The sequence below is a fragment of the Chiloscyllium plagiosum genome, unplaced genomic scaffold, assembly GCF_037043375.1.
Source record: "Chiloscyllium plagiosum isolate Xiang-an unplaced genomic scaffold, Cpla_swu_hap1 HiC_scaffold_18, whole genome shotgun sequence".
In the NCBI taxonomy this organism is placed as follows: domain Eukaryota; kingdom Metazoa; phylum Chordata; class Chondrichthyes; order Orectolobiformes; family Hemiscylliidae; genus Chiloscyllium; species Chiloscyllium plagiosum.
The window spans coordinates 66,251,727-66,279,166 of NW_028270156.1; the positions used below are offsets into that span (position 1 = coordinate 66,251,727).

The 27,440-nt window shown below is 44.6% G+C and overlaps 1 protein-coding gene across 8 annotated transcripts in view; it reads right to left on the reverse strand.

Moving 5' to 3' along the window:
* dgkza (diacylglycerol kinase, zeta a) overlaps positions 1-27,440 on the reverse strand; it is a 553,752-nt gene that overhangs the window by 61,570 nt on the left and 464,742 nt on the right. For all 8 annotated transcript variants that reach the window (XM_087996765.1, XM_087996764.1, XM_087996762.1 and 5 more), the window contains one exon: positions 13,668-13,696. In XM_087996765.1, the coding sequence (XP_087852891.1) occupies positions 13,668-13,696 (29 nt within the window). The remainder of the gene's footprint in view (positions 1-13,667; positions 13,697-27,440) is intronic.

The window sequence follows — 27,440 nt, forward strand, 5'->3', positions numbered from 1 at the left end:
TAGCCTTGTATTGCCACTAGGGAGGGAATTCCAGAATTTTGATCTTGTAACAGTGAAGGAATGGCGATATGTAGACTGGCTGTGTGAAGGAGGAACAGAGGGATCTTGAGGTAAATGTCCATAGATTCCTCAAAGTTGCCAACCAAGTGAGAGGGCTGTTAAGAGGGCATACGATATGTTGGTTTTCATTAGCGGGGGATTGAGTTCATGCGAGGTTATGCTGCAGCTCTATAGAGCCCTGGTTAGACCACACTTAGGAAGGATGTGGAAGCTTTAGAGAGGGTGCAGAGGAGATTTACCAGGATGCTACCTGGACTGGAGGGCATGTCTTGTGAAGAAAGGTTGAAGAAGCTAGGGCTTTTCTCATTGGAGTGAAGGAGGAGAGGTGACCTGATAGAGGTGTACAAGATGATGAGGCATAGATAGAGTGGATACCCAGAGACTTTTTCCCAGGGTGGAAATGGCTATCACAAGGGGGCATTATTTTAAGGTAATTGAAAGTTTAGGGGAAATGTCAGAGATAGGTTCTTTACACAGAGTGGTCAGTGCATAGACTGCACTACCAGCAATGGTAGTAGAGTCAGATACATAGGCACATAGGGACAGCTCTTGGATAGGCACATGGAAGTTAGTACAAGGAAGGATATGCAAGTTAGTCCGATCTTAGAGCAGGATAAAAGGTCAGCACAACATCAAGGGTTGAGGGCCTGTTCTGTACTGTACTGTTCTATGTTCTATATTTCCATGTCAGGATGATGAGTGGCTTGGATTGGAACTTGCAGGGATCTGCTGCCCTTGTCCTTCTAGATGGAAATGGTTGTGGATTTGGAAGATGCTGTCGAAGGATCTTCTGTGAATTTCTGCAGTGCATTTTGTATATGGTAAACACTGTCGCTGGTGGGTATTGGTGGTGAAGGGAGTGGTTGCCTGTGAATGTGGTGCCAATCAAGCAGACTGCTTTGTCCTGGATGGTGTCAAGCTTCTTGAATGTTGTTAGAGCCATTTATCAGCCCAAGCCTGGATACTGTCCAGATCTTATTGCATTTGAACATGGACTGCTTCAGTATTTGAAGAGTCATGAATGATGCTCAATATTGTGCAAGAAAGGATAAAGACAAAAGATGGAAAGTTATAGGCCGATTAGTCTAATCTCGGTTGTTGGTAAAATTCTAGAATTCATCATTAAGGATGAGATTTCTAAATTCTTGGAAGTGCAGGGTCGAATTAGAACAATTCCACATGGATTTAGTAAGGGGAGGTCATGCCTGACAAACCTGCAGAATTCTTTGAAGAGGTAACAAGTCATTTAGACCAGGGGAACCCAGTGGATGTTATCTATCTAGACTTCCAAAGGTCCTTTGATAAGGTGCCTCATGGGAGACTGCTGACTAAGGTGAGGGCCCATGATGTTCGAGGTGAACTACTGGCATGGATTAAGGATTGGCTGTCTGATGGAAGGCAGAGAGTTGGGATAAAAGGTTCTTTCTCGGAATGGCAGCCGGTGGCACGTGGTGTCCCGCAGGGTTCAGTGTTGGGGCCGCAGCTGTTCACATTATATATTAATGATCTGGATGAAAGGACTGGGGGCATTCTGGTGAAGTTTATGATAATACAAAGTTAGGTGGACAGGCAGGTAGTACTGAGGAGGTGGGGAGGCTACAGAAAGATTTAGACAGTTTAGGAGAATGGTCCAGGAAATGGCTGATGAAATTCAAAGTGAGTAAATGCGAGATCTTGCACTTTGGAAAAAAAGAATACAGGGACGGACTATTTTCTAAACGGTGAGAAAATTCATAAAGCCAAAGTACAAAGGGATCTGGAAATGCTAGTCCAGGATTCTCTAAAGGTTAACTTGCAGGTTGAGTCCGTGATTAACAAAGCAAATGTAATGTTGTTATTTATCTCCAGGTTTGGAATATAAAAGCAGCGATGTGCTTTTGAGACTTTATAAAGCTCTAGTTAGGCCCCATTTAGAATACTGTATTCAATTTTGGGCCTCACACCTTAGGAAGGACATACTGGCACTGAAGCATGTCCAGCGGAGATTCACACAGATGATCCCTGGAATGATCGGCCTAACATATGATGAATGGCTGAGGATCCTGGGATTATATCCATTAGAGTTTAGAAGGTTGAGGGGAGATCTAATAGAAACTTACAAGATAATGCATGGCTTAGAAAAGGTGGACGCTGGGAGTTGTTTCAGTCAGGCAGGGAATCTAGGACCTGTGGTCACAGCCTTAGAATTACATGGAGTCAATTTAGAATGGAAATGAGGAGACATTTCTTCAGCCAGAGAGTGGTGGGTCTGTGGAATTCTATGCCACAGAGTGCAGTAGAGGCCGGGACATTAAATGTCTGCAAGGCAGAGATTGATAAATTCTTGATTTCACAAGGAATTAAGGGCTAAGACAGAGTGTGGGTAAGTGGAATTGAAATGCCCATCAGTCATGATTAAATGGCAAAGTGGGCTCGATGAGCTGAATGGCCTTACTTCCACTCCTATGTCTTATGGTCTTATTGTGCAATCATTGGCGAAGAACCCCACTTCTCATGTTATGATGGAGGGATGGTCTTTGATGAAACAGCTGAAGGAGGCTGGGCCTAGGACATTGCCCTGATGAACTCCTGCAACGATCTTCCACAACCATCTTCCTACGATTCCAATCAGCGTGGAGTATGCTCCAATGCCCATTGACTCCAGTTTTGCTCCGGCTACTTGATGTCACACTCAGTCAAATGCAGCCTTGATGTCAAGGGCTGTCACTCTCACCTTGCCTCTGGAATTCAATTCTTTTGTCCATGTTTGAACCAAGGCTGTAATGAGGTCAGGAGCTGAGTGGCCCTGGAGGAACCCAAACTGGGCGTCACTGAGCAGGTGATTGCTGAGCAATTGTTGCTTGTTAGCACTGTTGATGATACCCTCCATCGCTTTACTAATGGTAAAAAGTTGGTAGATGGGATGTTAATTGCATGGGCTGGATTTGTCCATACATAGTGGTAGATGCTAGTGTTGTAACTGTACTGGGAGAACTTGGAAGGTGAGAGGCAAGATGTGGAGCACAAGTTTTCAGTACTATTACTGGTGTGTCGTCAAGCCCCATAGCCTTTGCAGCATCCAGTGCCTCCAACCATTTCTTGAAATCACGTGGAATGAATCAAATTGGCTGAAGACTGATACGTGTGATGCTGAAGTAAACAGAGCTGTTGATTGTTGCACAGCAAGCTCACCAAAACAGCAAGGAGACAAATTATGAGATAACCTGCTTTAGTGGCATTGGTCAACATCGTTAGCATTATTTCATGTTCAAAATTACTTTGCCCATAGAGAAAAGAACTGATCAAAGTTAATGTCACAGGTCATGGATTGCCCAGACAACGTGAGAGGTTTTTGTCTAGATCTTCCACCGATTTGGTGATCTGTTGAGTTTGGGGCAGACTAAAACAGCCATACTATCTCAGCCTAAGCTGACCTTTTTCCAGAGGGAAGTTAAAGGGAGTGAGTCACCACAGGATTCTTTTGCCTGTCTCCTTGTGGCTAGTTAAGGCTCAGTAACAGTGTAGGATGAATTTTACTCTTTTTGCGGGGTAAGCTGTATGACACAGTGGAGAGAGGCACTGAAGTTATATTACTAAAGAAGAAATATTAAAGGGTTTAGTCAGTTGCTGTAATCTTGTACGAACTTACCTTCAGAGCTCTCCTGGTCTGAACTGTGAATATATTATATGGTCCTTTGTTATTTGGTATCATTGCATTAAGAATGAATTCAAGGCACAAATCTTACACATCGCTAATACATTATTATCCTTTCCTCTATGTAAGAGTAACAGCAAACCATTCTACTCCAGCATTGTCACTAGAATGTATTCTGTTCCCGAAACGAAGTGAAACGGGGTGCGGCATCTTCACATGTAATTTCATGAGCCTTGAAGGAAAAACTCCTCAGCGGCATAATTATACATCTTCTCCACGCTAACAGGGGCTGTCTCTGCAGAGGGAGTGCTTTAAGCTGTGTAATACTATGGTAAAGTACACTGATTATAGGTCTTGTCACTGGCAATAGGGGCAGTTTGCGGTCATATATTAGGAATACAGCACTAAAAGCATCCCACATAACATTAACGTGCAAAACTCATCTTCCTGCTGTGTGAATAAGACAGGGTGACAACTCTGTAATCCATCAACCAATAAATGTTGCAGATGACTGGAGAGTTATTCAACTGATGTTAATCAGTAACTTATTTTCCATTACTTCCTTCCCACATAATGGAAACTTATAAATCTTTGCAGCCTACCATGCATTAAACTTCATTAAATTCCCCTGTTGGCTGACACACAAATTGGGTACAGGCCATGGTGTTGGTCAAGAATCTATCAGGTGTAATTATAGCTTATGTTAGTTAACAGTTATCAAATGGAATAGCAGATGGTCACTGAAATAATGCTCAGTAACCTGGAAATGAGAAAAGATCCTTTGTTCAACCTCTGAACAGTAACTCATGTGGAAAGAGTGCACACTGACAGTGAATGAAAACCGGATTTGTGGTGGCTGTGAAGATGGATTGCTGGCTACCAAGTCCCATGATGGAGCAGTGGACTGGCACCTACTATGTTGGACTGAAGGGTCTGTTTCCTTGCTGTACATCTCCATGACTCTATGACTTGGTCCAACATAAATAATTACTATTTGGAGATGATTCATTTCTCTCAGTCCCTTCTCGGACCATTGGGTCTTCCCACACCTGTCAGCTCTTTCCCTCTTATGGATACTTGACCCCATGCTAACTTCTCGCCCAATCTATCAACAAGGGACAGAGACAGAAATCATGAGGCCTGGTGCAGCAAATTGCCGAGGTGGGGGACAGTGGTGATCCTATCCCTGCCCTGGGCACCATACCTGACCCAGGCACATCAGTGCCTGCCCCTGACCCAGGTACATCAGGGTCTTCCCTTGACCTGGGCACATCAGGCTCCGCTGCTGACCTGGGCACAATAATCCGACACCTGATCTTGACCAGAGTAGAGGGGCCCTGTATGCCTCTCCAACCCGGGCATAGTGGATTGACACCGAACCCATCACCATGGGCTCCCTGCTTTGATGCACGCACCACTCCCACCAAACATCCTTGGCCTTTTCAACACTACTTCTCAGCCTTTCTACACACCTGACACTTTTGTAGGTTTGGATGCTCATAAAGTAAGTCCATAACCACTCTCAGTACCTCTCCTTTACTCAATGAGTGCTAGTATTATTAACATCCTCCCTATCCTTTTACCTACTCTCACCACCACCTCCATGTACTGCCAACAAATCAGATACATTCACTTTGCCTTTCTATTTTAAATTTTTTTTTTAAGGATATGTACACCACTGGCAAGGCTGCCATTTATTACCTAATCCTAGCTAACCTTGAGAAACCCACTGCAGATAGTGTGGTACCAGGCTTCCCCAGTGCGATTACAGAGGATGTTCTTGGATTTTGGCCCAATGACCATTAAGGAATGGCAACATATGGTCCATGTAGGGGTGAAGTGTGGCTTGGAGAACACCATGCTTTTCCCTTCAGAATGTCTGTTCACCTGTGAACAAAGCCTTTAGCACCCACCACTTTGTAGCAATAACGGTTTTGACACTCGAACATTGATAGAAACTTGACTCTCAGGTAAAGACACTATTGAAAAATCTGATCCATGGCTGGAATCACTTTGTACCCAAGTCTTTATGTACTGGCTGCTCTTTTCTCATTCTTTCAGTTACTCCTTTCTGTTTATCACTTCAAATGATTCCATACCCTCACTTCTCCTTTCCAATGCCTGTCTACTCTCCCCCATTCCTAAGGTTCTCCCTAAATTTCCTCCCTCAGGTTCTTAACTGTGTGACTCCATACCCTCAACCACTTCAATCTCCACTTCCTTTCTGCTTGTTTAGTTTTCCTGTATTCCTCAAATCTCTTTGTTCACATAATTCTCTGACCCACAAATACCTCATTGAGCACTTGAGACTCCACAGCCAATGGTTTGGGATGAAGTTATGAGTATTTTGTATTATACCATCTGGTAGGTATAGCACATTTAGGAGGAAAAACAAACATGTTTGATAGCTCCTCAAGCTGACCACCACAGTTTTATTGCTGCATCAAGGCAGAGTGTATGGTCAACTAACTGACAAGAGATTGAGTACCCTTATCAGCCCATAATCAAGATGCTAGAAGGCAAACTAGATGCTTCTTGGTGTCTGTGTCTGTCCATTCTAGGAATGACACCTCCAAACATTTCCTGGTTTTCTTACTACCTTTAGCACACTACAAACTGCACTTCCCTCCAAGCCAGTATTTAGAAAAAAAAACCTCTGCCCCAAATCACTCATTATTACACTTTCAAAGTCTCAATGTACAGCCTTTGGATACTTCTACAGCTGTTTATATGCTCAAAAGGTATCTCACTGACTCCATGACTTGTCCTGAGGAAAATGGTTACTATCCCATTGTTCTCCATCTTCAATTACTCCAGTTCTTGCAGCACAGTCAATACATAATGCACATGTACCACAAATGATGTTGCAAAGTAATCGTGAAGTGCCAATATCAGCCTCTCCTTAAAAGACTCACCCTTTCTTTGATCTTTGTGTCCTTCTGACAATACATGGTGGAGTTGTTTCCCCAGTTCCTGCACATCCTTTTTGTGATTTCCTACCAATCAGATCCCCTCCCTTGTCATGGCACTTTAATAGCTTTCTCAGTTTCTCAACAGACTTTGACAACATCGGTGCGATGAATGAGGACATTCTAAATTGTCCAGCTCAGTGGTTCCGTGAAGTTGGTTCTGCTCATGCCTAGCCAACCTTACTCTCAAGATATTTTGGCAAAAACCCACCTCACACAATTCCCCTCCAAATTGTTCCAGTTCTCACTTGCTCCTCTAACATTGTTCGTAAGATCAATCGCTTTCATTAAACCTTTCACCTGTTTTTGAATGGGTGTTCATTTTCTCCTCAAGTCTTCGTGTGAAGGCAATAGAGTTTATTTCTGTCACATTAGAGGTGCTACAATATGCAAAAAGTGTGGATGTGGAAACTGCGTATCAGAAATTTTAGGAAAGCATTTTAGAATCAAATTGCTAAATTAAAATTGTAATGAGCAGCGTGGATACATATGCTACACGTCACCAATTTGACAATCATAGTTCATCATTCAAGTTTCACAGTTTTGCCTTAAGAAATATCACATAGTTCCCTCCCTCCCTCAAACTGTATCACAGGGTTCAGTGCACTTCTGTTCTTGCCAGAGTTACCTGGAATTGATTACTTTGCTCAAGCTCCTGCACAATTAGGTGCAGGCTAAGAAGAAAGAACGCTAATTATACTGTCAATCGCTGATGCACTTGGCAATCATTCAACTGAGCTACGCTTGTCCAGAACCTGTCAAAATCCTGCTAGAGGCTGACAAATCGCTCACTGCCTGTAACTACTGATGTCTGACAATCCTGCCATGCCCATGTGTGTGATGGGAGCTGACAGACTGATAGGTCTGAGCAAAGCAATAAGACCCAGTCAGGAGATTGTGGGATTGAACTGATGCAGAAAGTTACATTTGAAGCACCTGTTTTAGTCACTTCTTTAAATTCACTTTTTAATATACTAATTTACAAAGAGAATTCAAACACAGCAGCACACTGGTGCTCCGATAATATGATGCGGCTCACAGGCATACATTTATTACTTGCTTTTGGTACAGTGCGTAGTCTTGGTTCTGAATGAAAATGCTGTGAGTTCAAGTTCCACTCCAGGACGTGAGCACCACATCAAGGCTAACACTTCAGTGCAGTACTGAAGTTGAAACATGAACAAAAAGAGCGGAGGTTAGAGTGACTGCCCTTAACATCAAGGCCACATTTAACTAAATGTGCCATCAAAGAACCCTAGCAAGACTGGAGTGGATGGGATTCAGGGGAATCTCTCTGCTGGTGCAGTCATGCCTGGCATAGAGGCTTGTGCTTGTCATCTCAGCTCAGGACATCTCTATAGGAGTTCCTCAGGATAGTGTCCTTCTTCAATTGTTTCATCAATGACCTTCCCTCTATCATGAGGTGGGGGTGTTTGCTAATGGTTGCATAATCTTTAGCATCATTTGCAACTCCTCGGATACTGAAGGAATCTATTCCTACATGGAGTAAATTCTAGGGTATACTTAGGCTTGGACTGACAAGTGACAAGTAAGACTTGCATCACACAAACGTCAGGCAATAACCATCGCCAACAATCTAAGAAGTCCCTACTAGCAACATGCTAAGGATCATCAGAAACTGAAATGGATCAACAATATAAATATTGTGATTAAAAGTGCAGGTTAGAGGCTAGAAATTCTGCAGTAGTAATTCACCTACTTTACAAACCCTATCCACCATCACAAGGCACAAATCAAGATTGTGATGGAATACTATCCACTTGCTTGGATAGGTGCAGCCCCAACAACACCCAAGAAGCTTAACATTATCCAGGACAAAACAGTCAATTGATTGGCAACCTATCCAGCGCCTTTACCATTCATTTTCCCCACCACAGTAACAGCAGTGTGCACTATCCACAAGATGCAATAGTGCACCAAGGCTGCTGAGACAACACCTTCAACTACTGTGACCTACTACCGAGAAGGAAAAGAGAAGCGTATGCATAGGAGTACAATCTGACTTGGAACTATACTGCCACATCAAAATTCGGGAACTCCCTTCCTCACAACACTATGGGTATCCCCACCCCACTAGCACTGCAGTGGTTCAAGAAGGCAGCTCATCAGCACCTTTTGCAGGGCAACTAGAATGGACAATAAATGCTGGCCTGGGCAATAATGTCCACATCCTTTGAATGAATAAATAAAATGTGTTCAATTAAAGTAAGCAAAAAAAGTAAATTTCTTTAATTTTTTACTTAAGGGACGAAGGGAGGTAAAACCCCTGGGATTTTAAGATCTACATTCCAGATTTCTGAAAACTATGCACGCGATATGGTTTTCCAAAATTTTCTATAAATTTGTACATTCTGAGGATTGGAAGTTTGCAATTGTACAACAAAGAAAGGAGGGTAAAAACAGAAAATTATAGACCAGTTTAGGCTGGGTAAGTGCTAGAGTCTATCATTAAGAAACTCTTAACAATAACAGAAAAATCATAATATAATTAGACAGAGTCAACATGCAGGTACAAAGGGAAATTGTGATTGACAAATATTGCATTTTTTGAGGTGGTAGCTGGTAGAGTAGATAAAGGGGAACCAGTAAACACACTTACACTTCAAAAAGTTGTTTTGTAAGGTGCCACACAAGAAGCTAATATGCAGCATAAGGCTTCATGGGGTTGGTGGCAATATATTAGCATGAATGGAAGATTATTTAAGGAAAAAGCAGACAGTTGGGATAAATGGGGTATTTTCTAATTAACTGGCTGTAATAAATACAGTGCTACATGGATCAGCCAGTTACAATCTATATTGATGACTGAGATAGAGACACCAAGAGCATCATACCTAAGTTTGCTGTTGACGCAAAAGTAGGTGAGAATATAAATTGTAAGGAAAATACATATAACATAGAACATTACAGCGCAGTACAGGCCCTTCAGCCTTCAACGTTGCGTTGACCTGTGGAACCAATCTGAAGCCCATCTAACCTACACTATTCCATTCTTGTCCACTTGCCTTCCCAACGACCATTTACATGACTGTAAAGCTGACAAGTCTACGACTGTTGGAGACAGTGCGTTCCATGCCCCTGAGACTCTCAGAGTAAAGAAACTACTTCTGACATCTGTCCTATATTTATCACCCTTCAATTTAAAGTTATGTCCCCTCACGCTAGCCATCAGAGGATTAAGGCTTTCATTGTCCAACCTATCTAACCTGCCGTTTATCTGATTTCTCTCAATTAAGTCACCTCTCAACCTTCCTCTCTCTAACAAAAACAGCCTCAAGTCCTTCAGCCTTTTCTTGTAAGACCTTCCCTCCATACCAGGCAACATCCCAGTATAGTGGGCGGCACGGTGGCCCAGTGGTTAGCACTGCTGCCTCACAGCGCCTGTAGACCCGGGTTCAATTCCCGACTCAGGCGACTGACTGTGTGGAGTTTGCACATTCTCCCCGTGTCTGCGTGGGTTTCCTCCGGGTGCTCCGGTTTCCTCCCACAGTCCAAAAGATGTGCGGGTCAGGTGAATTGGCCATGCTAAATTGCCCGTAGTGTTAGGTTAAACGGGTAAAGGTAGGGGTATGGGTGGGTTGCGCTTCGGCGGGTCGGTGTGGACTTGTTGGGCCGAAGGGCCTGTTTCCACACTGTAAGTAATCTAATCTAATCTAAATCTCCTCTGAACCCTTTCCAAAGCTTCCACATCCTTCCTATAATGCGGCGACCAGAACTGTACGTAATACTCCAAGTGCAGCCACACCAGAGCTTTGTACAGCTGCAGCATGATCTCATGATACTGAAAATCAATCCCTCTACCAATAAAAGCTAACACACCGTATTGCCTTCTTAACAACCCTATCAACCTGGGTGGCAACTTTCAAGGATCTATACACCTGGACACAGAGGTCTCTCTGCTCATACAAATAGACTAGAAAGAGATATAAAGAGTTTATGTAAGTGGAGACTCAGATAACAGATGGAACATACTATCAGGAAGAATGGGGATATTCACTTTGAATGCAAAAGGTAGAACAACTTTTTATCACAAAGGACTGAGATGAATAGAAATGTCTTTTTGCAAACAATGGTGCATCTTTGGAATTATCTATCTCACAGGGTTCTGATGCTCAATTATTGAATATATTTACGATTGAAATTGATGAATCTTTAGAGTAAGGAATATCAATTCTTAGCAGGGTTTTTCAGGTATTTGAGAGAGGACCTTGATATTTGCTGAAAATTCCATTCCCAATTCTGAGAGTTGACAATCAGAAATTGAAATATCTCTTTGGTGATTAGCTTAATTCTGACAGCAATGAGAATGCGCTGCTGAAAGAAATCGACTTCAGATGCTGGTTAAGAACTGAACGCCTGAGCCAAAGATGTGATATTCATTATGAATATCTTGAGATGTAAGGGAATGCCTTTCTTTCACAGCAGTGAGCATGTATCTTTAACCGTTTCACGGTGACTTGTGCTAACCTGAACTGATCCTTTTACTCACTGCCCTATTTTTCCTCCATGTTATGAAAGATGCCACAAATGTCGAACAGATGAAACTTTGGAGTGAAATGCACAGAAAACAAATATAATCAAACAACATGTTCTTTTGATTGTCTGTAATTGACAGTACAGAGCCTAGAGCTGAAAATGTGTTGCTGGAAAAGCGCAGCAGGTCAGGCAGCATCCAAGGAACAGGAGAATCGACGTTTCAGGCATAAGCCCTTCTTCAGGCCTGAAGAAGGGCTTATGCCCGAAACGTCGATTCTCCTGTTCCTTGGATGCTGCCTGACCTTCTGCGCTTTTCCAGCAACACATTTTCAGCTCTGATCTCCAGCATCTGCAGCCCTCACTTTCTCCAGTACAGAGCCTAGAGTAGAGTGTGTGGTGCTGGAAAAGCACAGCAGGTCAGGCAGCATCTGAGGAGCAGGGGAATCGATGTTTCGGTTTCCTGATGAAGGGCTTACACCCAAAATGTCAATTCCCCTGCTCCTCGGATGCCCCCCTGACCTGCTGTGCTTTTCCAGCGCCGCACTCTCAACTCTGATCTCCAGCATCTGCACACCTCACTTTCTCCTAGATACAGGGCCTACTCAACCTGCAAAACTCAAAACAAGATGTTCACAGTTAGATGCCATTCTATGAAAGGGCAGCTCTTGCTGAACAATTTTCAATGTGCTAGCAGCCACACTAACAATCAATTCCAATCAACAATTGTGCTTGTCACATGGTTTACTTGTGTATGCTAAAAGCAACATTGGTGCATAGAGCCAACAAAAGGAACATGTTCAAACCTTGCTTCTTTCCTCAAACGCCTGAAACCTTAGGCAACTGCAAGTTTCCTGTTGCTTTCTCCATGACAACAATTCAACTAGAGTCAGTGCCAGCCAATCAATACTCTTTTCTCCTACATTGCAAGTTGTGGCATTAGTGTGAAATTTGACATTCTTGTGTTTATCCTGATGAGTGCAAGTTAGAAAGCTTTGGGAGGACATCTCTTTTCTAAGAACAATTGTGTTGCATATTTTAATGCAACTACAAGTGAATTAGTGCTTGGAATATACATAGTTGTCAAAATCAGCTTAAGATACCTAGAACCAACAGTTCTACCAAGGCAGTAAAGAAATTACTGGTGTATGACTCAGTGGTTTCCACAGGCACCTCCCCCTTTTAATACTTCATTAAGTTCTCTTATCTAGCATAATACACTGTTAGTGTTACTTACACAATAGCAGTACTGTACTTGCGCTTCAAACTGCATAAGTGATCTGTTCCCATAGCAAGTGAATGAATAGCTTCACAGACAGAGCATGGCCACAGATTCTTCAGTGTTACTGATGTAGCAGGATAAGTTATATAACAAATCACTGACACAGCATAACAAATTACACCCATTACGGTGGGAACACCAATACCAAAAAAAAACAGCATTATCGTAATTGCGTTAGAGAGACGAGAAGGGGAATAGATAGTCTACTGTATACAATATAGCAGACTGAATGATATTCTGGGATTAATGACATTTCAGTATACAACAGGGTAAGGTCTACACTAGTGTCAGTGTTGGCACAGAACAGGGATATGGTAGAAAAGTAATGAACGTTATTGAGTCAGTATTCCAGAAGCTTGGATTAATGATCGACAGATACGAGCTCAAATTCCCCAGCAGGAGTCAAGGAATTTGAATTCAAGTGACCCTGATTCAGAAATGGTTACCATGTTTAATTAGATCTTTTAATTTCAAAATTACATCTGGTTCACAAATCTCTTTTGGAGAAGGCAATTTGTCAACTATATCCAATCTGGTTTAAATGCAACTCTAAGATTGTAAACTATGTCCAATTGTATCTCAAGTCAAATTAAGAACGATTAATAAATACCAGTCTTTCCAGTGATAGGCACATTCTGTGATTGAACAAAACAGAACTCCAGTTGATGACAGTGCTGGCTAAGAAACACTCCAGTGTTGGTGACATTCCAGTGTTTCTCCCAATGCAGGGTAATTGATCGTCCAGTGTTGCTGACATGATGGCATAAATTTCAATCACAGGCACCATGCAATAAATTACACCCTACCACACTGACACAATAGAGTGAGTGATTCACGAATATAATGCTGCAGAGTTTGTGCTACATCAGGATCATGGACATGGCAGGGAAATTGATATTCCCACTGTTACTGATACAATACAAAAGGAAATGATATTCAAATGTCTGTGACGTTCCGGTTTTACAGATGCATCAAGTGAAGCAATATTCCTGTGCTAGTGGCATAGCTTGGTGAAGAATGGATTGGGATTGCTGCCATTAGATGAGGCACACACTAGTATTGGCAGCAATATGGGGAAAGGGACAGTGGTAACATGACTACTGCAAAAAACACTGTTAGCATAACAGTAATGGCACAGGACATTTAAAATGATTAACAATATTTTGTATGTCTTGTGTAAAGGTGGATAAAAGAATCACAGAAAGCAATAAAAGTTTGTCATGCTTACCTGTACAGGATGTGGCAGGCTTTTCAGCTCTGAAAAGTCAAAGAACAAAAATACATCTGTATGAGAATAAGCATGAGTACAGTGTTGTTATTACACTTAATTGCACTTGCTGTGTACGAACATTAAGAGGTATGTAGCTTAGATGCTATATTCAAGGTCCTTTAGCACATAATACATCACACACGGACATGATTAAAGGTGGACAGGGTCTTTTTCTTTGACAGATTCGTTGGGGGTTAAAGTGAATTTTTGAAGAGTACTCAATACCTGTAGAATGAGTAGTTTAACTTTAACAATCACAACATTGTAGATTTTTCCAAATTGGCTCAGACCAAAGCCATTATGAATGTCTATAAATTTAAACCTGTTTTCAGAGTATGCAGTAATCTGTGTCAGATTGTTGTACAAAGTAAATACAAAATTTCGCTAATGTAGGCCACAGAATATATTGCTCATGTAGGAATAGAAATTCAGCCACTTGGGCCTGCTCCATCATCCCATTAAATTATGAAAAAAGCCCACCTCAACTCCATTTCAGCACCTCCTTACACATCTCCTTAAGCCATGAGAAAATAACTATCCCAATCTTGAAAGCTTCAACTGACCCAGCAGAGTACTTTGGAGAGTGCTTCAAATTTCTACAACCTCTAAAGATTTTTCTTAAGTATGGCTCAGCTTGAATGTTCATTTTATGCCCCTTTGTTCTTGATTTCATAGAATCCCAGCAGTGTGGAAAGAGGCTGTTTAGCCATCGGATCTGTACCAACCCTCCAAAGAGCACCCCACCCAGACTCACCCCCTACCTCCATTTCCTTGGCATTTACTATGGCCAATCTCCATAGCCTGAATATGCCTAGACACTGTAGGGCAATTTAGTATGGCCAATCACCTAATATGCACAACTTTAGACCTTGAGAGGAAAGCCATGCAGACATGGGAAGAATGTGCAAACTCCACACATGGTTACCTAAGGCTGGAATTGAAGCTGGGTCCCTGGTGCTGTGCGGCAGCACTGCTAACCACTGAGCCACTATGCCGCCCACCAGAGGAAACAGTTTCTCTTTATCGACCATGCCAAATCCTTTCATCAGATTAAACAAGTCATTTCTCAATCTACAAACCACGCTCAATGCACCCCAAAACTCTGAGGCCCTTCATCATTCTGATGAACTTGCACTCTGTCAAGACCAGTTTAATTCTTCCTGAAGTGCAGCGTTCAGAGGTCAAAACAATACTCCAGATTGGGTCAGATCAATTTATGGTACAAATGAATAAAAGTTCACCTCTCCATCCTCCCCTGCCAACCAGAGATGTGTGTGTATGGCAAACCATACACATCCCAGCACTTAAAGACTGATGTGAAGGTAAGTAGAAATTACTTTGTTTGCTTCACCATTCTACATCTGAACTGCAATCTCCCTTCAAAGTGCTGGGATTGCACACGTGGACGCAGAAATATTCTTCCCAAAAAATAGTGCTCCATAGGTTGAAAACCTTGCAAATACCCAAGATAGAGTGAGCAAATTGTTTCCAGTCAAGACAGCTGTACAAGGCAAAATTAAAATCAATGGAAAGTTAGACAGCGCGATTGCCATGATGAATGATTCAATAGCATCCCTACAAACATCAATCGAGATCAGCATTTACTGTCTGAAGAGACAGTGACATTTGCGTAGCCATTACAGTCACATGCACAGGAATTTAAAAACACAATGGAGCAGAGTCTCTGAATAATTGGCCAAATCGTGGAACAGTAAGAACGAGGAGTCCTGAAGAAGAACAGGCAAAAATCCTGACATGGAAGGGATGCCTGAGATTTATAGACAGTCATGGGGAAACTGATTTGATTTTCAGCCTCTTCTATTCTGGCTGGAATGGCCTTTATCCAACTATAACTCCTGCTTAGAAAGCAATGGCTTAACTCACTTTCCAACACAATGAAAAGATGGTTCCCTGCAGATTCCTATTAAACTGCAACAATCAGGTCAAGGCGGACTGTAAAAATACCCCATTTTACCTCAATCTGTTGATCTGACAACACTATCCCCCCAAGCTGGCATGATAAGCACACACAGTATTTGGTAAACGTTGGATGTCAGATGTGGAAGCATAGAGCAAAGTCAATAAATTGAACAAGAGGTTGATGGATGAAATGCTTTTGTTGCGGTGTGCCTGATATCATCTCATGAATCCATGCATATTGAAATAACAATAACCCAGAAAAACTACATTTGGAAAGAGCACTTTCTACTTGTAAAGTTCTCCGAGTAAAGCGGCCATCAATCAGATACAGGCGGAACAGCAGAATTAAATCATGTACTTCACTCCTTTACGGAAAAGGAGGCTTAACAAATGGTGACCCACATCTTAATATCCCCACTGATAAAAGGCAGATTGCAGCCCTTTTGGATAGGGATGCTTGGCCCTTTGAAATTCAAGCCGGACTAGTTACAAGCCCACCTGTGTAGATATGATTCTTGTCACTGGAAATGCCACAAACATAAGGAGAGCTGCAATAATTTAAAATGGTGAGTGCCAGTCAGAAAGTTATTCAGAGAAGGTCACATACTCGTGTGGAATGTGGCATCATCCTTCTCCATCCACTGGAGTACTGCCAGATGATTGGAGAGCAGCAAATTTATTCCCTTGTTGAAGAAAGGGAATAGGAATAATCCTGGGAACTAGAGGCCAATCAGTCTTCTATCAGTGGTGGGCAAATTATTGGAGAGGATTTTGAGAGACAGGATTGAGGATTACTTGAGAAACCTTCACCTGACTGGAGCTAGTCAGCATGGCTTTAGGAGGGGCAGGTCATGCCTCACAAATCTTACTGAATTATTTAAGGATGTGACAAAACAGTGGATAGCAGTGGATGTGGTGTACATGGCTTTTAGCATGGCATTTGATAAGGTTCCCCATGGTAGGCTCATTCAGAAAATAAGGAGGCACAAGATTCAGGGAAATCTGGCTGTCTGGATACAGAATTGGCTGGCCCAGAGAAAATAGAGGGTGGTGGTAGATGGAAAGTATTCAGTTTGGATCCAGGTGACCAGTGGTGTTCAGCAGAGATCAGTTCTGTGACCTCTGTTTTTTTGTGATTCTTATAAATGACTTGAATGAGGAAGTGGAAGAGTGGGTTAGTAAATTTGGCGATGACATAAAGGTTGGTGGAGTGGTGGACAGTGTGGAGGGCTGTTGTACGTTGCAATGGGACATTGACAGGATGTAGAATTGGGCTGATAAGTGGTAGATGGAGTTCAACCTGGGAAAGTGTGAAGTAATTCACTTTGGAAGGTTGAATTTGAATGTAGTATACTGGGTTAAAGGCAAGATTCTTGGCAGTGTGGAAGAATAGAGGGATCTTGAGGTCCACGTCCATAGATCCTTCAGAATTGCCACCCGGGTTTAAGAGTTATTAAGAAGGCAATACAGTGTGTTGGCTTTCATTAGCAGTGGGAGTGAGTTTAAGAACCGCAAGGTTAAGCTGCAGCTCTATAGAGCCCTGGTTAGACCACACTTGAAAGACTGTGATCGGTTCTGGTCGTCTCATTATAGGCAACCAGGGGATATGGAAGCTTCAGAGAATGTGTAGAGGAGATTTACCAGGACGCTGCCTGGACTGGAAGGCATGTCTTCTGAAGTAAGGTTGATGGAGGTAGGGCTTTTCTCATTGGAGTACAGAGGATGAGAGGTGATTTGATAGAGGTATACTAGACGAAGAGAGGCATAAATAAAGTGGATAGCCAGGGACATTTTGCCCAGGGTGAAAATGGCCATCACGAGGGTGCATCATTTTAAGGTGATTGGAGGAAGGTTTAGGGGAGATGTCAGACGTAGGTTAAATGTAGAGCTGAAAATGTGTTGCTGGAAAAGCGCAGCAGGTCAGGCAGCATCCAAGGAGCAGGAGAATCGACGTTTCGGGCAAAGCCCTTCATCAGGAATGAGCAGGAATGATTTTCCTGCTCCTCGGATGCTGCCTGACCTGCTGTACTTTTCCAGCACCACTCTAATCATGCCTCTGATCTCTAGCATCTGCAGTCCTCACTTTTTCCCTCAAGGTTAAATATAGCTAGGATAATCTGGAGAACTTCACTACGCTTCTGAAGGTAGCGCAGGCCTCGGTTTAAGTGACATCTTACCTGAAGGACAGCAGATCAACAGTCAAGATTAGAGTGGTGCTGGAAAAGCACAGCAGGTCAGGCAGCATCCGAGGAGCAGGAGAATCGACGTTTCAGGCAAAGCCCTTCATCAGGAATGAGCAGGAATGATTTTCCTGCTCCTCGGATGCTGCCTGACCTGCTGCGCTTTTCCAGCACCACTCTAATCATGCCTCTGATCCCCAGCATCTGCAATCCTCACGTTCACCTAGCAGATCAACAGTGCCAGTTGTGTCAGCCGAAGTCTCGCTCTCAAGTCTTTTGAGCAGTACTTGAACTCTGACTCCAACGTGATTGTATTACCATTTAGCCATGATAGGCACTGTGTAGTGTCAGGTTCCAATCCCTCCTCTTCACAAGTTATATATTTATCAAACTGAATACAGAAACCAGCCTGGAGCTGGCCTGTGATCCTGGAGGATGACATAAGTAATTGATACTTCATATGAATAATTCTGATCCTGCATTACAGAAAATAGTAGGGACATTTTTATGAATGGGACTTACAGAAGAAAGCTTCACCAAACAGAAATGGGTACATTGGGAAATTGGAAGCTTGCTCCTCACAAAGTCTAGCCCATTCTATTTTACATTATTATTTCCCAACATGCACCTGCAGCAGGTAAAGTCCTCCTCCAGACTTGGGTTGCATAACACCAGGCTTTGAATCTCTCAAACACATACACTCTGACATGCAAAACTGGATTGACAATTGCTCCTAACAGGTATCTCCACTCGTCAATCATACAGTGCTTGGAGATGAATTGCGTACTGGCTGAGCAAAAAGTTTGTGTGACAGTGCGCTAATTTTTGTCAAGAACTGGACATTTCTGAACAGTTGCAGATTCAGTAAGTCACACAATAATAGGTTGGCACTGCTATGAGGTCAGTCAGCCAGTCACACACAAATAGATTGGTCCTGTTACAAGGTTGCACTCAGTCAAACAGTAATAGGTTGATACTGCTTCAGGGTTGGTAAGTCAGACAGTAATTGGTTGACATTGTTACTGGGTTAGAAAGTCGCACAGTAATAGGTTGACACTGTTACTGGGCCAGTAACAAGTTGGCACTGTCAACCAACACCTAAAGCAAATTCAATCATTCCATAAGAACTTAATTCAAAACCACATGAACGTATAAATTAGGAGCAGGAGATAGTCATTTCACACCTCAATCCTGCTCTGTCAATCAATAAAATAATGTTTGATCTGATCATGGTCATAACTCCACATTCTGTCTACCCCCGACAGCCTTTGATTCCTTGTTAAGTAAGGAATCTATCGCTACCTAAAAAGCATTCAATCACTTCCCCTAGGGAAGAGATTTCTCCTCAGTTCCGTATTAAATTGGTGACTCCTTATTTTCAAACTGTTTCTCCTAGTTCTCAGCTCCTCTCAAGGGGAAACATCTTTTCACCATCCATCCTGTCAAGTACCCTCAGGATCTCATGTCATAATAAAGTTATAAAGATATTGTAAGTTTTTAGATACCATTTCCCTATTAGATTAGATTTGATTCCCTACATTATGGAAACAGGCCTTTTGGCCCAACAAGTCCACACCGACCCTCCGAAGAGTAACCCACCCATTCCCCTACCTTATATTTACCCCTGACCAATGCACCTAATACGATGGGCAATTTAGCATGGTAAAAACAAGGACTGCAGATGCTGGAAACCAGATTCTAGAGTAGAGTGGTGCTGGAAAAGCACAGCAGTTCAGGCAGCATCCGAGGATCAGGAGACTCGACGTTTCAGGCAAAAGGCCTACATCAGGAATACAGGCAGAGTGCCTGAAGGGTGGAGAGATAGATGAGAGGAGGGTGAGGGTGGGGAGAAAATAACAGAGTACAAGGGGGTGGGGATGGAGGTGATAGGTCAGGGAGGAGAGTGGGGGAAGGTAGCAAACAGTACAATAGGTGAATGGGGGTATGCATGAAGGTGATAGGTCAGAGAGGAGAGTGGAGTGGATATGTGGAAAGGAAGATAGGCAGGTAGGATAAGTTATGGGGACAGTGCTGAGCTGGAAGTTTGGAGCTGGGGTGAGGTGGGGAAAGGGGAAATGAAGAAACTGGTGAAGTCCACATTGATGCCCTGGGGTTGACGTGTTCTGAGGCAGAAGATGCGGCATTCTTCCTCCAGGCGTCGGGTGGTGAGGGAGCGGTGGTGAAGGAGGCCCAGGACCTTCATGCCCTCGGCAGAGTGGGAGGGGGAGTTGAAATGTTGGGCCACAGGGCGGTGTGGGTGATTGATGCGGGTGTCCCAGAGATGTTCCCTAAAGCGCTCTGCTAGGAGGCGTCCAGTCTTCCCAATATAGAGGAGACCGCATCGGGAGCAACGGATACAATAAATGATATTAGTGGATGTGCAGGAAAAGCTTTCATGGACATGAAAGGCTCCTTTAGGGCCTTGGATGGGGGTGAGGGGGGAGGTGTGGTCGCAGGTTTTGCAATTCCTGCGGTGGCAGGGGAAGGTGCCAGGACGGGAGAGTGGGTTGTTGGGGGCGTGGACCTGACCAGGTAGTCACAGAGGGAACGGTCTTTGCGGAAGGCGGAAAGCGGTGGGGAGGGAAATATATCCCTGGTGGTGGGGTCTGTTTGGAGGTGGCGGAAATGTCGTCGGATGATTTGGTTTATGAGAAGGTTGGGAGGGTGGAAGGTGAGCACCAGGGGCGTTCTGTCCTTGTTACGGTTAGAGGAGTGAGGTCTGAGGGCGGAGGTGCGGGATGTGGACAAGATGCGTTGGAGGGCATCTTTAACCACGTGGGAAGGGAAATTGCGGTCTCTAAAGAAGGAGGCCATCTGCTACGTTCTGTGGTGTAACTGGTCCTCCTGGGAGCAGATACGGTGGAGGCGGAGGAATTGGGAATACGGGATGGCATTTTTGCAGGAGATAGGGTGGGAAGAGGTGTAACCCAGGTAGCTGTGGGAGTCGGTGGGTTTGTAAAAATGTCGGTGTCAAGTCGGTCGTCATTAATGGAGATGGAGAAGTCCAGGAAGGGGAGGGAGGTGTCAGAGATGGTCCAGGTAAATTTAAGGTCGGGTGGAATGTGTTGGTGAAGTTGATGAATTGTTCAACCTCCTCGTGGGAGCATGAGGTGGCGCCAATGCAGTCATCAATGTAGCGGAGGAAGAGGTGGGGAGTGGTGCCGGTGTAATTACGGAAGATCAACTGCTCTACGTAGCCAACAAAGAGACAGGCATAGCTGGGGCCCATACGGATGCCCATGGCTACCCCTTTGGTCTGGAGGAAGTGGGAGGATTCGAAGGAGAAATTGTTGAGGGTGAAGACCAGTTCAGCCAAACGAATGAGAGTGTCGGTGGAAGGGTACTGTTGGAGTCGTTGGGAGAGGAAGAAATGGAGAGCTTGGAGGCCCTGGTCACGGTGGATGGAGGTGTAGAGGGATTGGATATCCATAATGAAGATGAGGCATTGGGGGCCAGGGAAACGGAAGTCTTGGAGGAGGTGGAGGGCATGTGGTGTCTCAAATGTATGTGGGGAGTTCCTGGACTAGGGGGGATAGGACAGTGTCGAGTTAGGTAGAGATGAGTTCAGTGGGGCAGGAGCATGCTGAAACAATGGGTCGGTCAGGGTGGTCAGGCTTGTGGATCTTGGGAAAGAGGTAGAACCGGGCAGTGCGGGGTTCCCGGACAATGAGGTTGGAAGCTGTGGGTGGGAGATCTCCTGAGGTGATGAGGTTCCGTATGGTCTGGGAGATGATGGTTTGGTGATGGGGGTGGGGTCATGGTCAAGGGGGCGGTAGGAGGAGGTGTCCTCGAGTTGGCATCTGGCTTCAGCGGTGTAGAGGTCAGTGCGCCAAACTACCATTGCACCCCCTCGATCCGATGACTTGATAGTGAGGTCAGGATTGAAGCAGAGGGAGTGGAGGGCTGCGCATTGTGAGGGTGAGAGGTGGGAGTGGGGGAGGGGGGGGTAGACAGGTTGAGGCGGTTAATGTGCCGGCGGCAGTTGGAAATGAAGAGGTCGTTGACGGGTAATAGGCCAGCAAACAGCGTCCAGGTGGATAGAGTGTGTTGGAGGTGGGCGAAGGGGTCCTCGGAAGGTGGGCGGGAGGCCTGATTCTAAAAGTAAGCTCGGAGGCAGAGGCGGCGGAAGAACTGTTTGATGTCACGGCGTGTATTAAATTCATTGATGCGTGGGAGGAGGGGTTGAAGGTGAGCCCTTTTCTGAGGACTGATCTTTCGTCCTCAGTGAGGGGGAGGTCTGGAGGGATGGTGAAAACTCGGCAGGGCTGGGAGCTGGGACCCGGTGTGGGTGTGGAGCTGGGAGTGGGGGCGGAGCCTGTAACTGGAGTGGGTATGGTGGTGGGGAGAATGGGGGTGGAGTCATGAGCAGGGATGGTGTTTCCCTCAGGGTACTGGGGGGGGGGGCGGAGATGGTGACAGTGGGTTCTGTGGGGGGCGTCAGCAGAATGCAGGTGAGTGGCGTTGGTGGGGCCGGAAGTGGTGGCAAACACGGCAGTAGGGGGTCGGAAGTTACTGAGCATGTGACATCAGCGATGATGTGAGGGGCAGAAGTGATGTCACGTGTGGTGCATGAGGAATTGTGAGGGGCGTAAGTGGCTGTGGAAGCCGCCATGATGGGGGCAGAACCAGCCGCATGACTAATGGCACCTGAGCAGTTCCAGAGTCCGGGGGAATCTTCTGGAATGTTTGAAGAGCGCTGGTTATGGAGGTGAGTAGATAAAAGCTTGTTGTACTTACAGTTTTTGATGTTTGAGACAGTGTTGAAATATTGTTTGATGAGAGTATGACTTCTCCTGAGGATGTAGTAAAGGAGGGGTCTTCTGAAAGTGTGGCTCTCAGCTGAGGCAGGGCTGACTGTAGAGAGATTAGATGCCGGCGCATTGACCTAACCTGCACATTTTTGGATTGTGGGAGGAAACCGGAGCACCTGGAGGAAACCCACGCAGACACGGGGAGAACGTGCAAATTCCACACAGAAAGCCACCTGAGGCGGGAACTGAACCCAGGTCCCTGGTACTGGGCGGCACGGTGGCACAGTGGTTAGCACTGCTGCCTCACAGCGCCAGAGACCCGGGTTCAGTTCCCGCCTCAGGCGACTGACTGTGTGGAGTTTGCACGTTCTCCCCGTGTCTGCGTGGGTTTCCTCCGGGTGCTCCGGTTTCCTCCCACAGTCCAAAGATGTGCAGGGTCAGGTGAATTGGCCATGCTAAATTGCCCGTAGTGTTAGGTAAGGGGTAAAGGTAGGGGTATGGGTGGGTTGCGCTTCGGCGGGGCGGTGTGGACTTGTTGGGCCGAAGGGCCTGTTTCCACACTGTAAGTAATCTAATCTAATCTAACCACTGAGCCACCGTGCCACACCTATTCTCACCAACCATCTCTAAAAACAGATTGTGATTTAATTTTCCCCCTTCTTAAAGTAGTGGGGACATATTGCCTTACTCCCTTTGTTGGTGGACTCTGACTTTGTAAAGACAACACCACAATAACTGAGAAACACTTGCAAGCATATATGAAGGTTTGGAAGTCGTAAAGATTTTAAATTTCTTCAAAAGTCTTAGGGGAATTAAAAGCAAATTACTGTGGATGCTGGAATCTGAAACCAAAAGAGAAAATGCTGGAAAATCTCAGCAGGTCTGGCAGCATCTGTAAGGAGAGAAAAGAGCTGACGTTTCGAATCTAACTGACAAAAAGCTTTGACAAAGGGTCAGTTAGACTCGAAACGTCAGCTCTTTTCTCTCCTTACAGATGCTGCCAGACCTGCTGAGATTTTCCAGCATTTTCTCTTTTGGTCTTAGAGGAATTGTTTTGTCTAAAATGTAACTTATGATTCACTATTTCGATGAAAGACAATTCTACTTGCAGAGCTCAATTACTGATGATCTGCGGATTTTTCCAGGCCAGAAGCTTTTTTACGGGTTTCAGCATTATTAGATTTTGCAGGAAGCAGCACTTGTACCCTCCTTGCTAAATTGTAAGATCAAAAATAAAACAAAGAGCTGCAGACGCTGGAGATCTGAATCAAAAACTGAAACCGCTGGAGAAACTCGACAGGTCTGGGATCATCTGCAGGAAGAAATCAGAGTTAAAATTTTCAGTTCAGTGACTCTTTGTCAGAACTAATCAAAAATGTGATGTTCTGAAGAGTCACTGGACCCAAAACGTTAACTCTGATTTCTGTCCACAGATGCTGCCAAACCTGGTGAGCTTTTCCAGTAACTTCTGTTCTCACTTTTGATTGAAAAGGTGGTTGGATTCTTTACTCGGAGCAAGTCACGTGATCAAGATGGCTTAGATGTGGGGCTTGATCAAACAGTTACTGTCAAGACAAAAGCTGGCATTGCAGCTAAACAAATGCCCATCGCCCATTCTATAGGTTAAGTGGAAGCTCGTTACCATATCTTATAGGATTGGTTCAAAATGCAATTTTATTGTGCAGGGGTTTTTCCTTCGAAACAATCATCTCTGTAGTGGTTAAGAACACAACAGCTTAGCATTCCAGTCTCACAAGGAGGTACATTGTCAGCCTGATGCTGCTTCTGAGAAGCTTCTGGAAGGCTACTGCTAAGTTATGTCACATGATTCGAGCAGCTATTTTTTCTGAGGCTATCAAATAAATTTTAAAAACAGTCATTCGAGATATACGCAGAGACATTAAAATTTTCTTTCTCCATTTACGACGACAAGCCCATATCTCAACTTTCTAAACTCCAATGGGCACCAGCCTAGCCTGTTCTCAATCTCGTCTCTTAAGAAAAGGTCCAATAGCATGATATAACAAAATGGAAACCATTAAGACTGCAAGGCATTCATTCAATTAGCTTTGCCCTTAAATGAAGAATTCGCTAGGCCAGAAATCAAATGGGATTCAGACCTAGTGATGGGAAACTTTACAAGGTCTCACCATTTAGGAGAAAATGAGGACTGCAGATGCTGGAGATCAGTTGAGAGTGTGGTGCTGGAAAAGCACAGCAGGTCAGGCAGCTTCCAAGGAGTAGGAATATTGACGTTTTGGGCATAAGCCCTACATCAGTTGATCATTCTCATTCAGTAGGAATAAACAGGGCTGCCCTATGCAGATCCCAAAACTCTGAACAGGGATGGAGCTCTTTACCCCACTGAATGGAAACATGCATTTATTTTATTGTAATGGAGAGATGTTGTTCCAGCAAATCCAAACATCACCAAGTCATCCACCTCACTCAGCTCACAGGCTGAGTGCTTCAAAACCACAGGCTCACAGGAACCTCCCTCCCGGACCTCTTACTGAAAGCCTAAGATACAATTTGAACTATCAAGGATTGAAAGCTCTATTATTGCATCATGTCTAGCAGCAAAAAAAAAAGTTTTCTTGGAGAAAATGGTGCAATTTTTAAACACAAAATCAGTGCCACCTTTTAGAAATAAAAGAATTACAGGGAACAACTTTATTTCTATTCTTTTTGCGTGAATTCTTTTTGGGTTGAAAGTAGAATAAAGTGAAAAATGACTGGTTCCTCTTAATATTTAAGTTCAGAAAATTGTGGGAACATAAGCTATCAAAAAGACCGCAGCCTGGAGATTGAGATTCTCAGTGTTCAAAAAGCCACCAACAGCAAAGAAATCAGAACAATGATTCTCTTGGTGAGGCCCCTTTCGGTCATGGCTGACCATGGGTTGCATCCCCGTTGTTCTGGCTTTCTGCTTCCCTGAAGCAACGTTGCTTGTGAGTGAAGAGACCAATGCTGGAGTGACAGTCCCCATCACAGAGGTCACATCTATATGTGGTCGTTGATCTGCTGGAACAGCTGCACCCCTTCCTTCGTGTCCCCTATTTTGAGGCATCGGTTCAAGGTGCTTCTCCATTTTGTGCAGTCAGCTGCAAGCCTTTCCCAGGACTCCATAATGATATCAAGTGCCCTCATGTTCCAGGCCCAGCCCCCCCAAAAACCCACCCTCCCCTCCTGGCACCTTCCCCTGCCACCACAGGAATTGCAAAACTTGAGCTCACACCTCCCCCCCCCCTCACCTCCGTCCAAGGCCCCAAAGGAGCCTTCCACATCCAAAGGTTTACCAGCACTTCCACATATGTCATTTACTGTATGCATTGCTCCCGATGTGGTCTCCTTTACATTGGGGAGACTGGACACCTCCTAGCAGAGCGCTTCAGGGAAAATCTCTGGGACACCCGCACCAACCAACTCCCCCCACCCCTCCCCCGCCCCGCCACATGCCCGAACAATTTAATTCCCCCTCCAACTTTGCTGAGGGCATGCAGGTCCTGGGCCTCTTCCATCGCCACTTCTTTTACCACCCGATGTTTGGAGGAAGAAGACCTCAACTTTCACCTGGTGACCCTTCAACTCCATGGCATCAACGTGGATTTCACCAGTTTCCTCATTTTCCCTCCCTCCACCTTACCTCAGTTCCAACCTTCCAGCTCAGCACCATCCTCATGACCGGTCCCATCTGTCCATCTTCCTTCCCACCTATCTGCACCACGCTCCCCTCCAACCTATCACCATCACCCCCACCTCCATCCACCTATTACACTCTCAGATACCTTTCCCCCAGCTCTACCCACCTCCCATTTATCTCTCTACCTCCTAGGCTCCCAGCCTCATTCCTGATGGAGGGCCTTTGCCCGAAACGTCGATTTTCCTGCTCATCGGATGCTGCCTGACCTGCTGTGCTTTTCCAGCACCACACTCTTGACTCTTATTCATTTTTCCTCTACTGAATGGCTCAGTGACAATCGAGGAAATGTGCATGAGGTCCCAGATTCACTTGTCACAGCTCAGCAATAATGCGCCGTTTTGATAATCAATGCTCTCCTGGCTCCCAGCTCAAAGGCCCCCTACAGCCTTCTCTCTCAAATCCACAAACAGGATTGCCCAGGCAGACCCATTGTTTCTGCCTGCTCCTGCCCACGGAGCTTATTTCTTCTTATCTCGACTCAATTTTTACTCCCCTTGTCCAGTCCCTCCTCACTTAAATCCACAATTCTTCTGATGCTTTATGTCCAATTTGGAATTTCCAGTTCACCGGATCCAGCTGCCTCCTCTTCACCATGGACACGCAATCCATCAAGATGGTCTCAGGAATCTCTGCTTCTTCCTGGAAAAGTGGCTTGAATTGCCCTCCATCCAGCACCATCCTTGCCTGGCCACTTCCTCTCACTTTCTTCAGGTACCAGACAGTAATTTGCTTTTTTTAAAAAAATATTACAGTTGCAGAGTAAGAAACCAGCATGGAGGAGAAAGTGAGGTCTGCAGATGCTGGAGATCAAAGTTGAAACTTTATTGCTGGAACAGCACAGCAGGTCAGGCAGCATCCAGGGAACAGGAGATTCGACGTTTCGGGCACAGGCCCTTCTTCAGGAATCACTCTGAAGAAGGGCCTGTGCCCGAAACGTCGAATCTCCTGTTCCCTGGATGCTGCCTGACCTGCTGTGCTGTTCCAGCAATAAAGTTTCAAACAAGAAACCAGCATACATCACTCATTTACTCACATCTAAAACTTTAAAACTTTTTGCAATTTCGGATCCAGGAAATATTGTTCCTGAAAACCCATGTTGTCTCTTCTGGCAAAAGTCATTAACTAATTCTTTATATTCATCAAAAGAAAAGGAAAGATGGCTACTTACTGCGCAGAG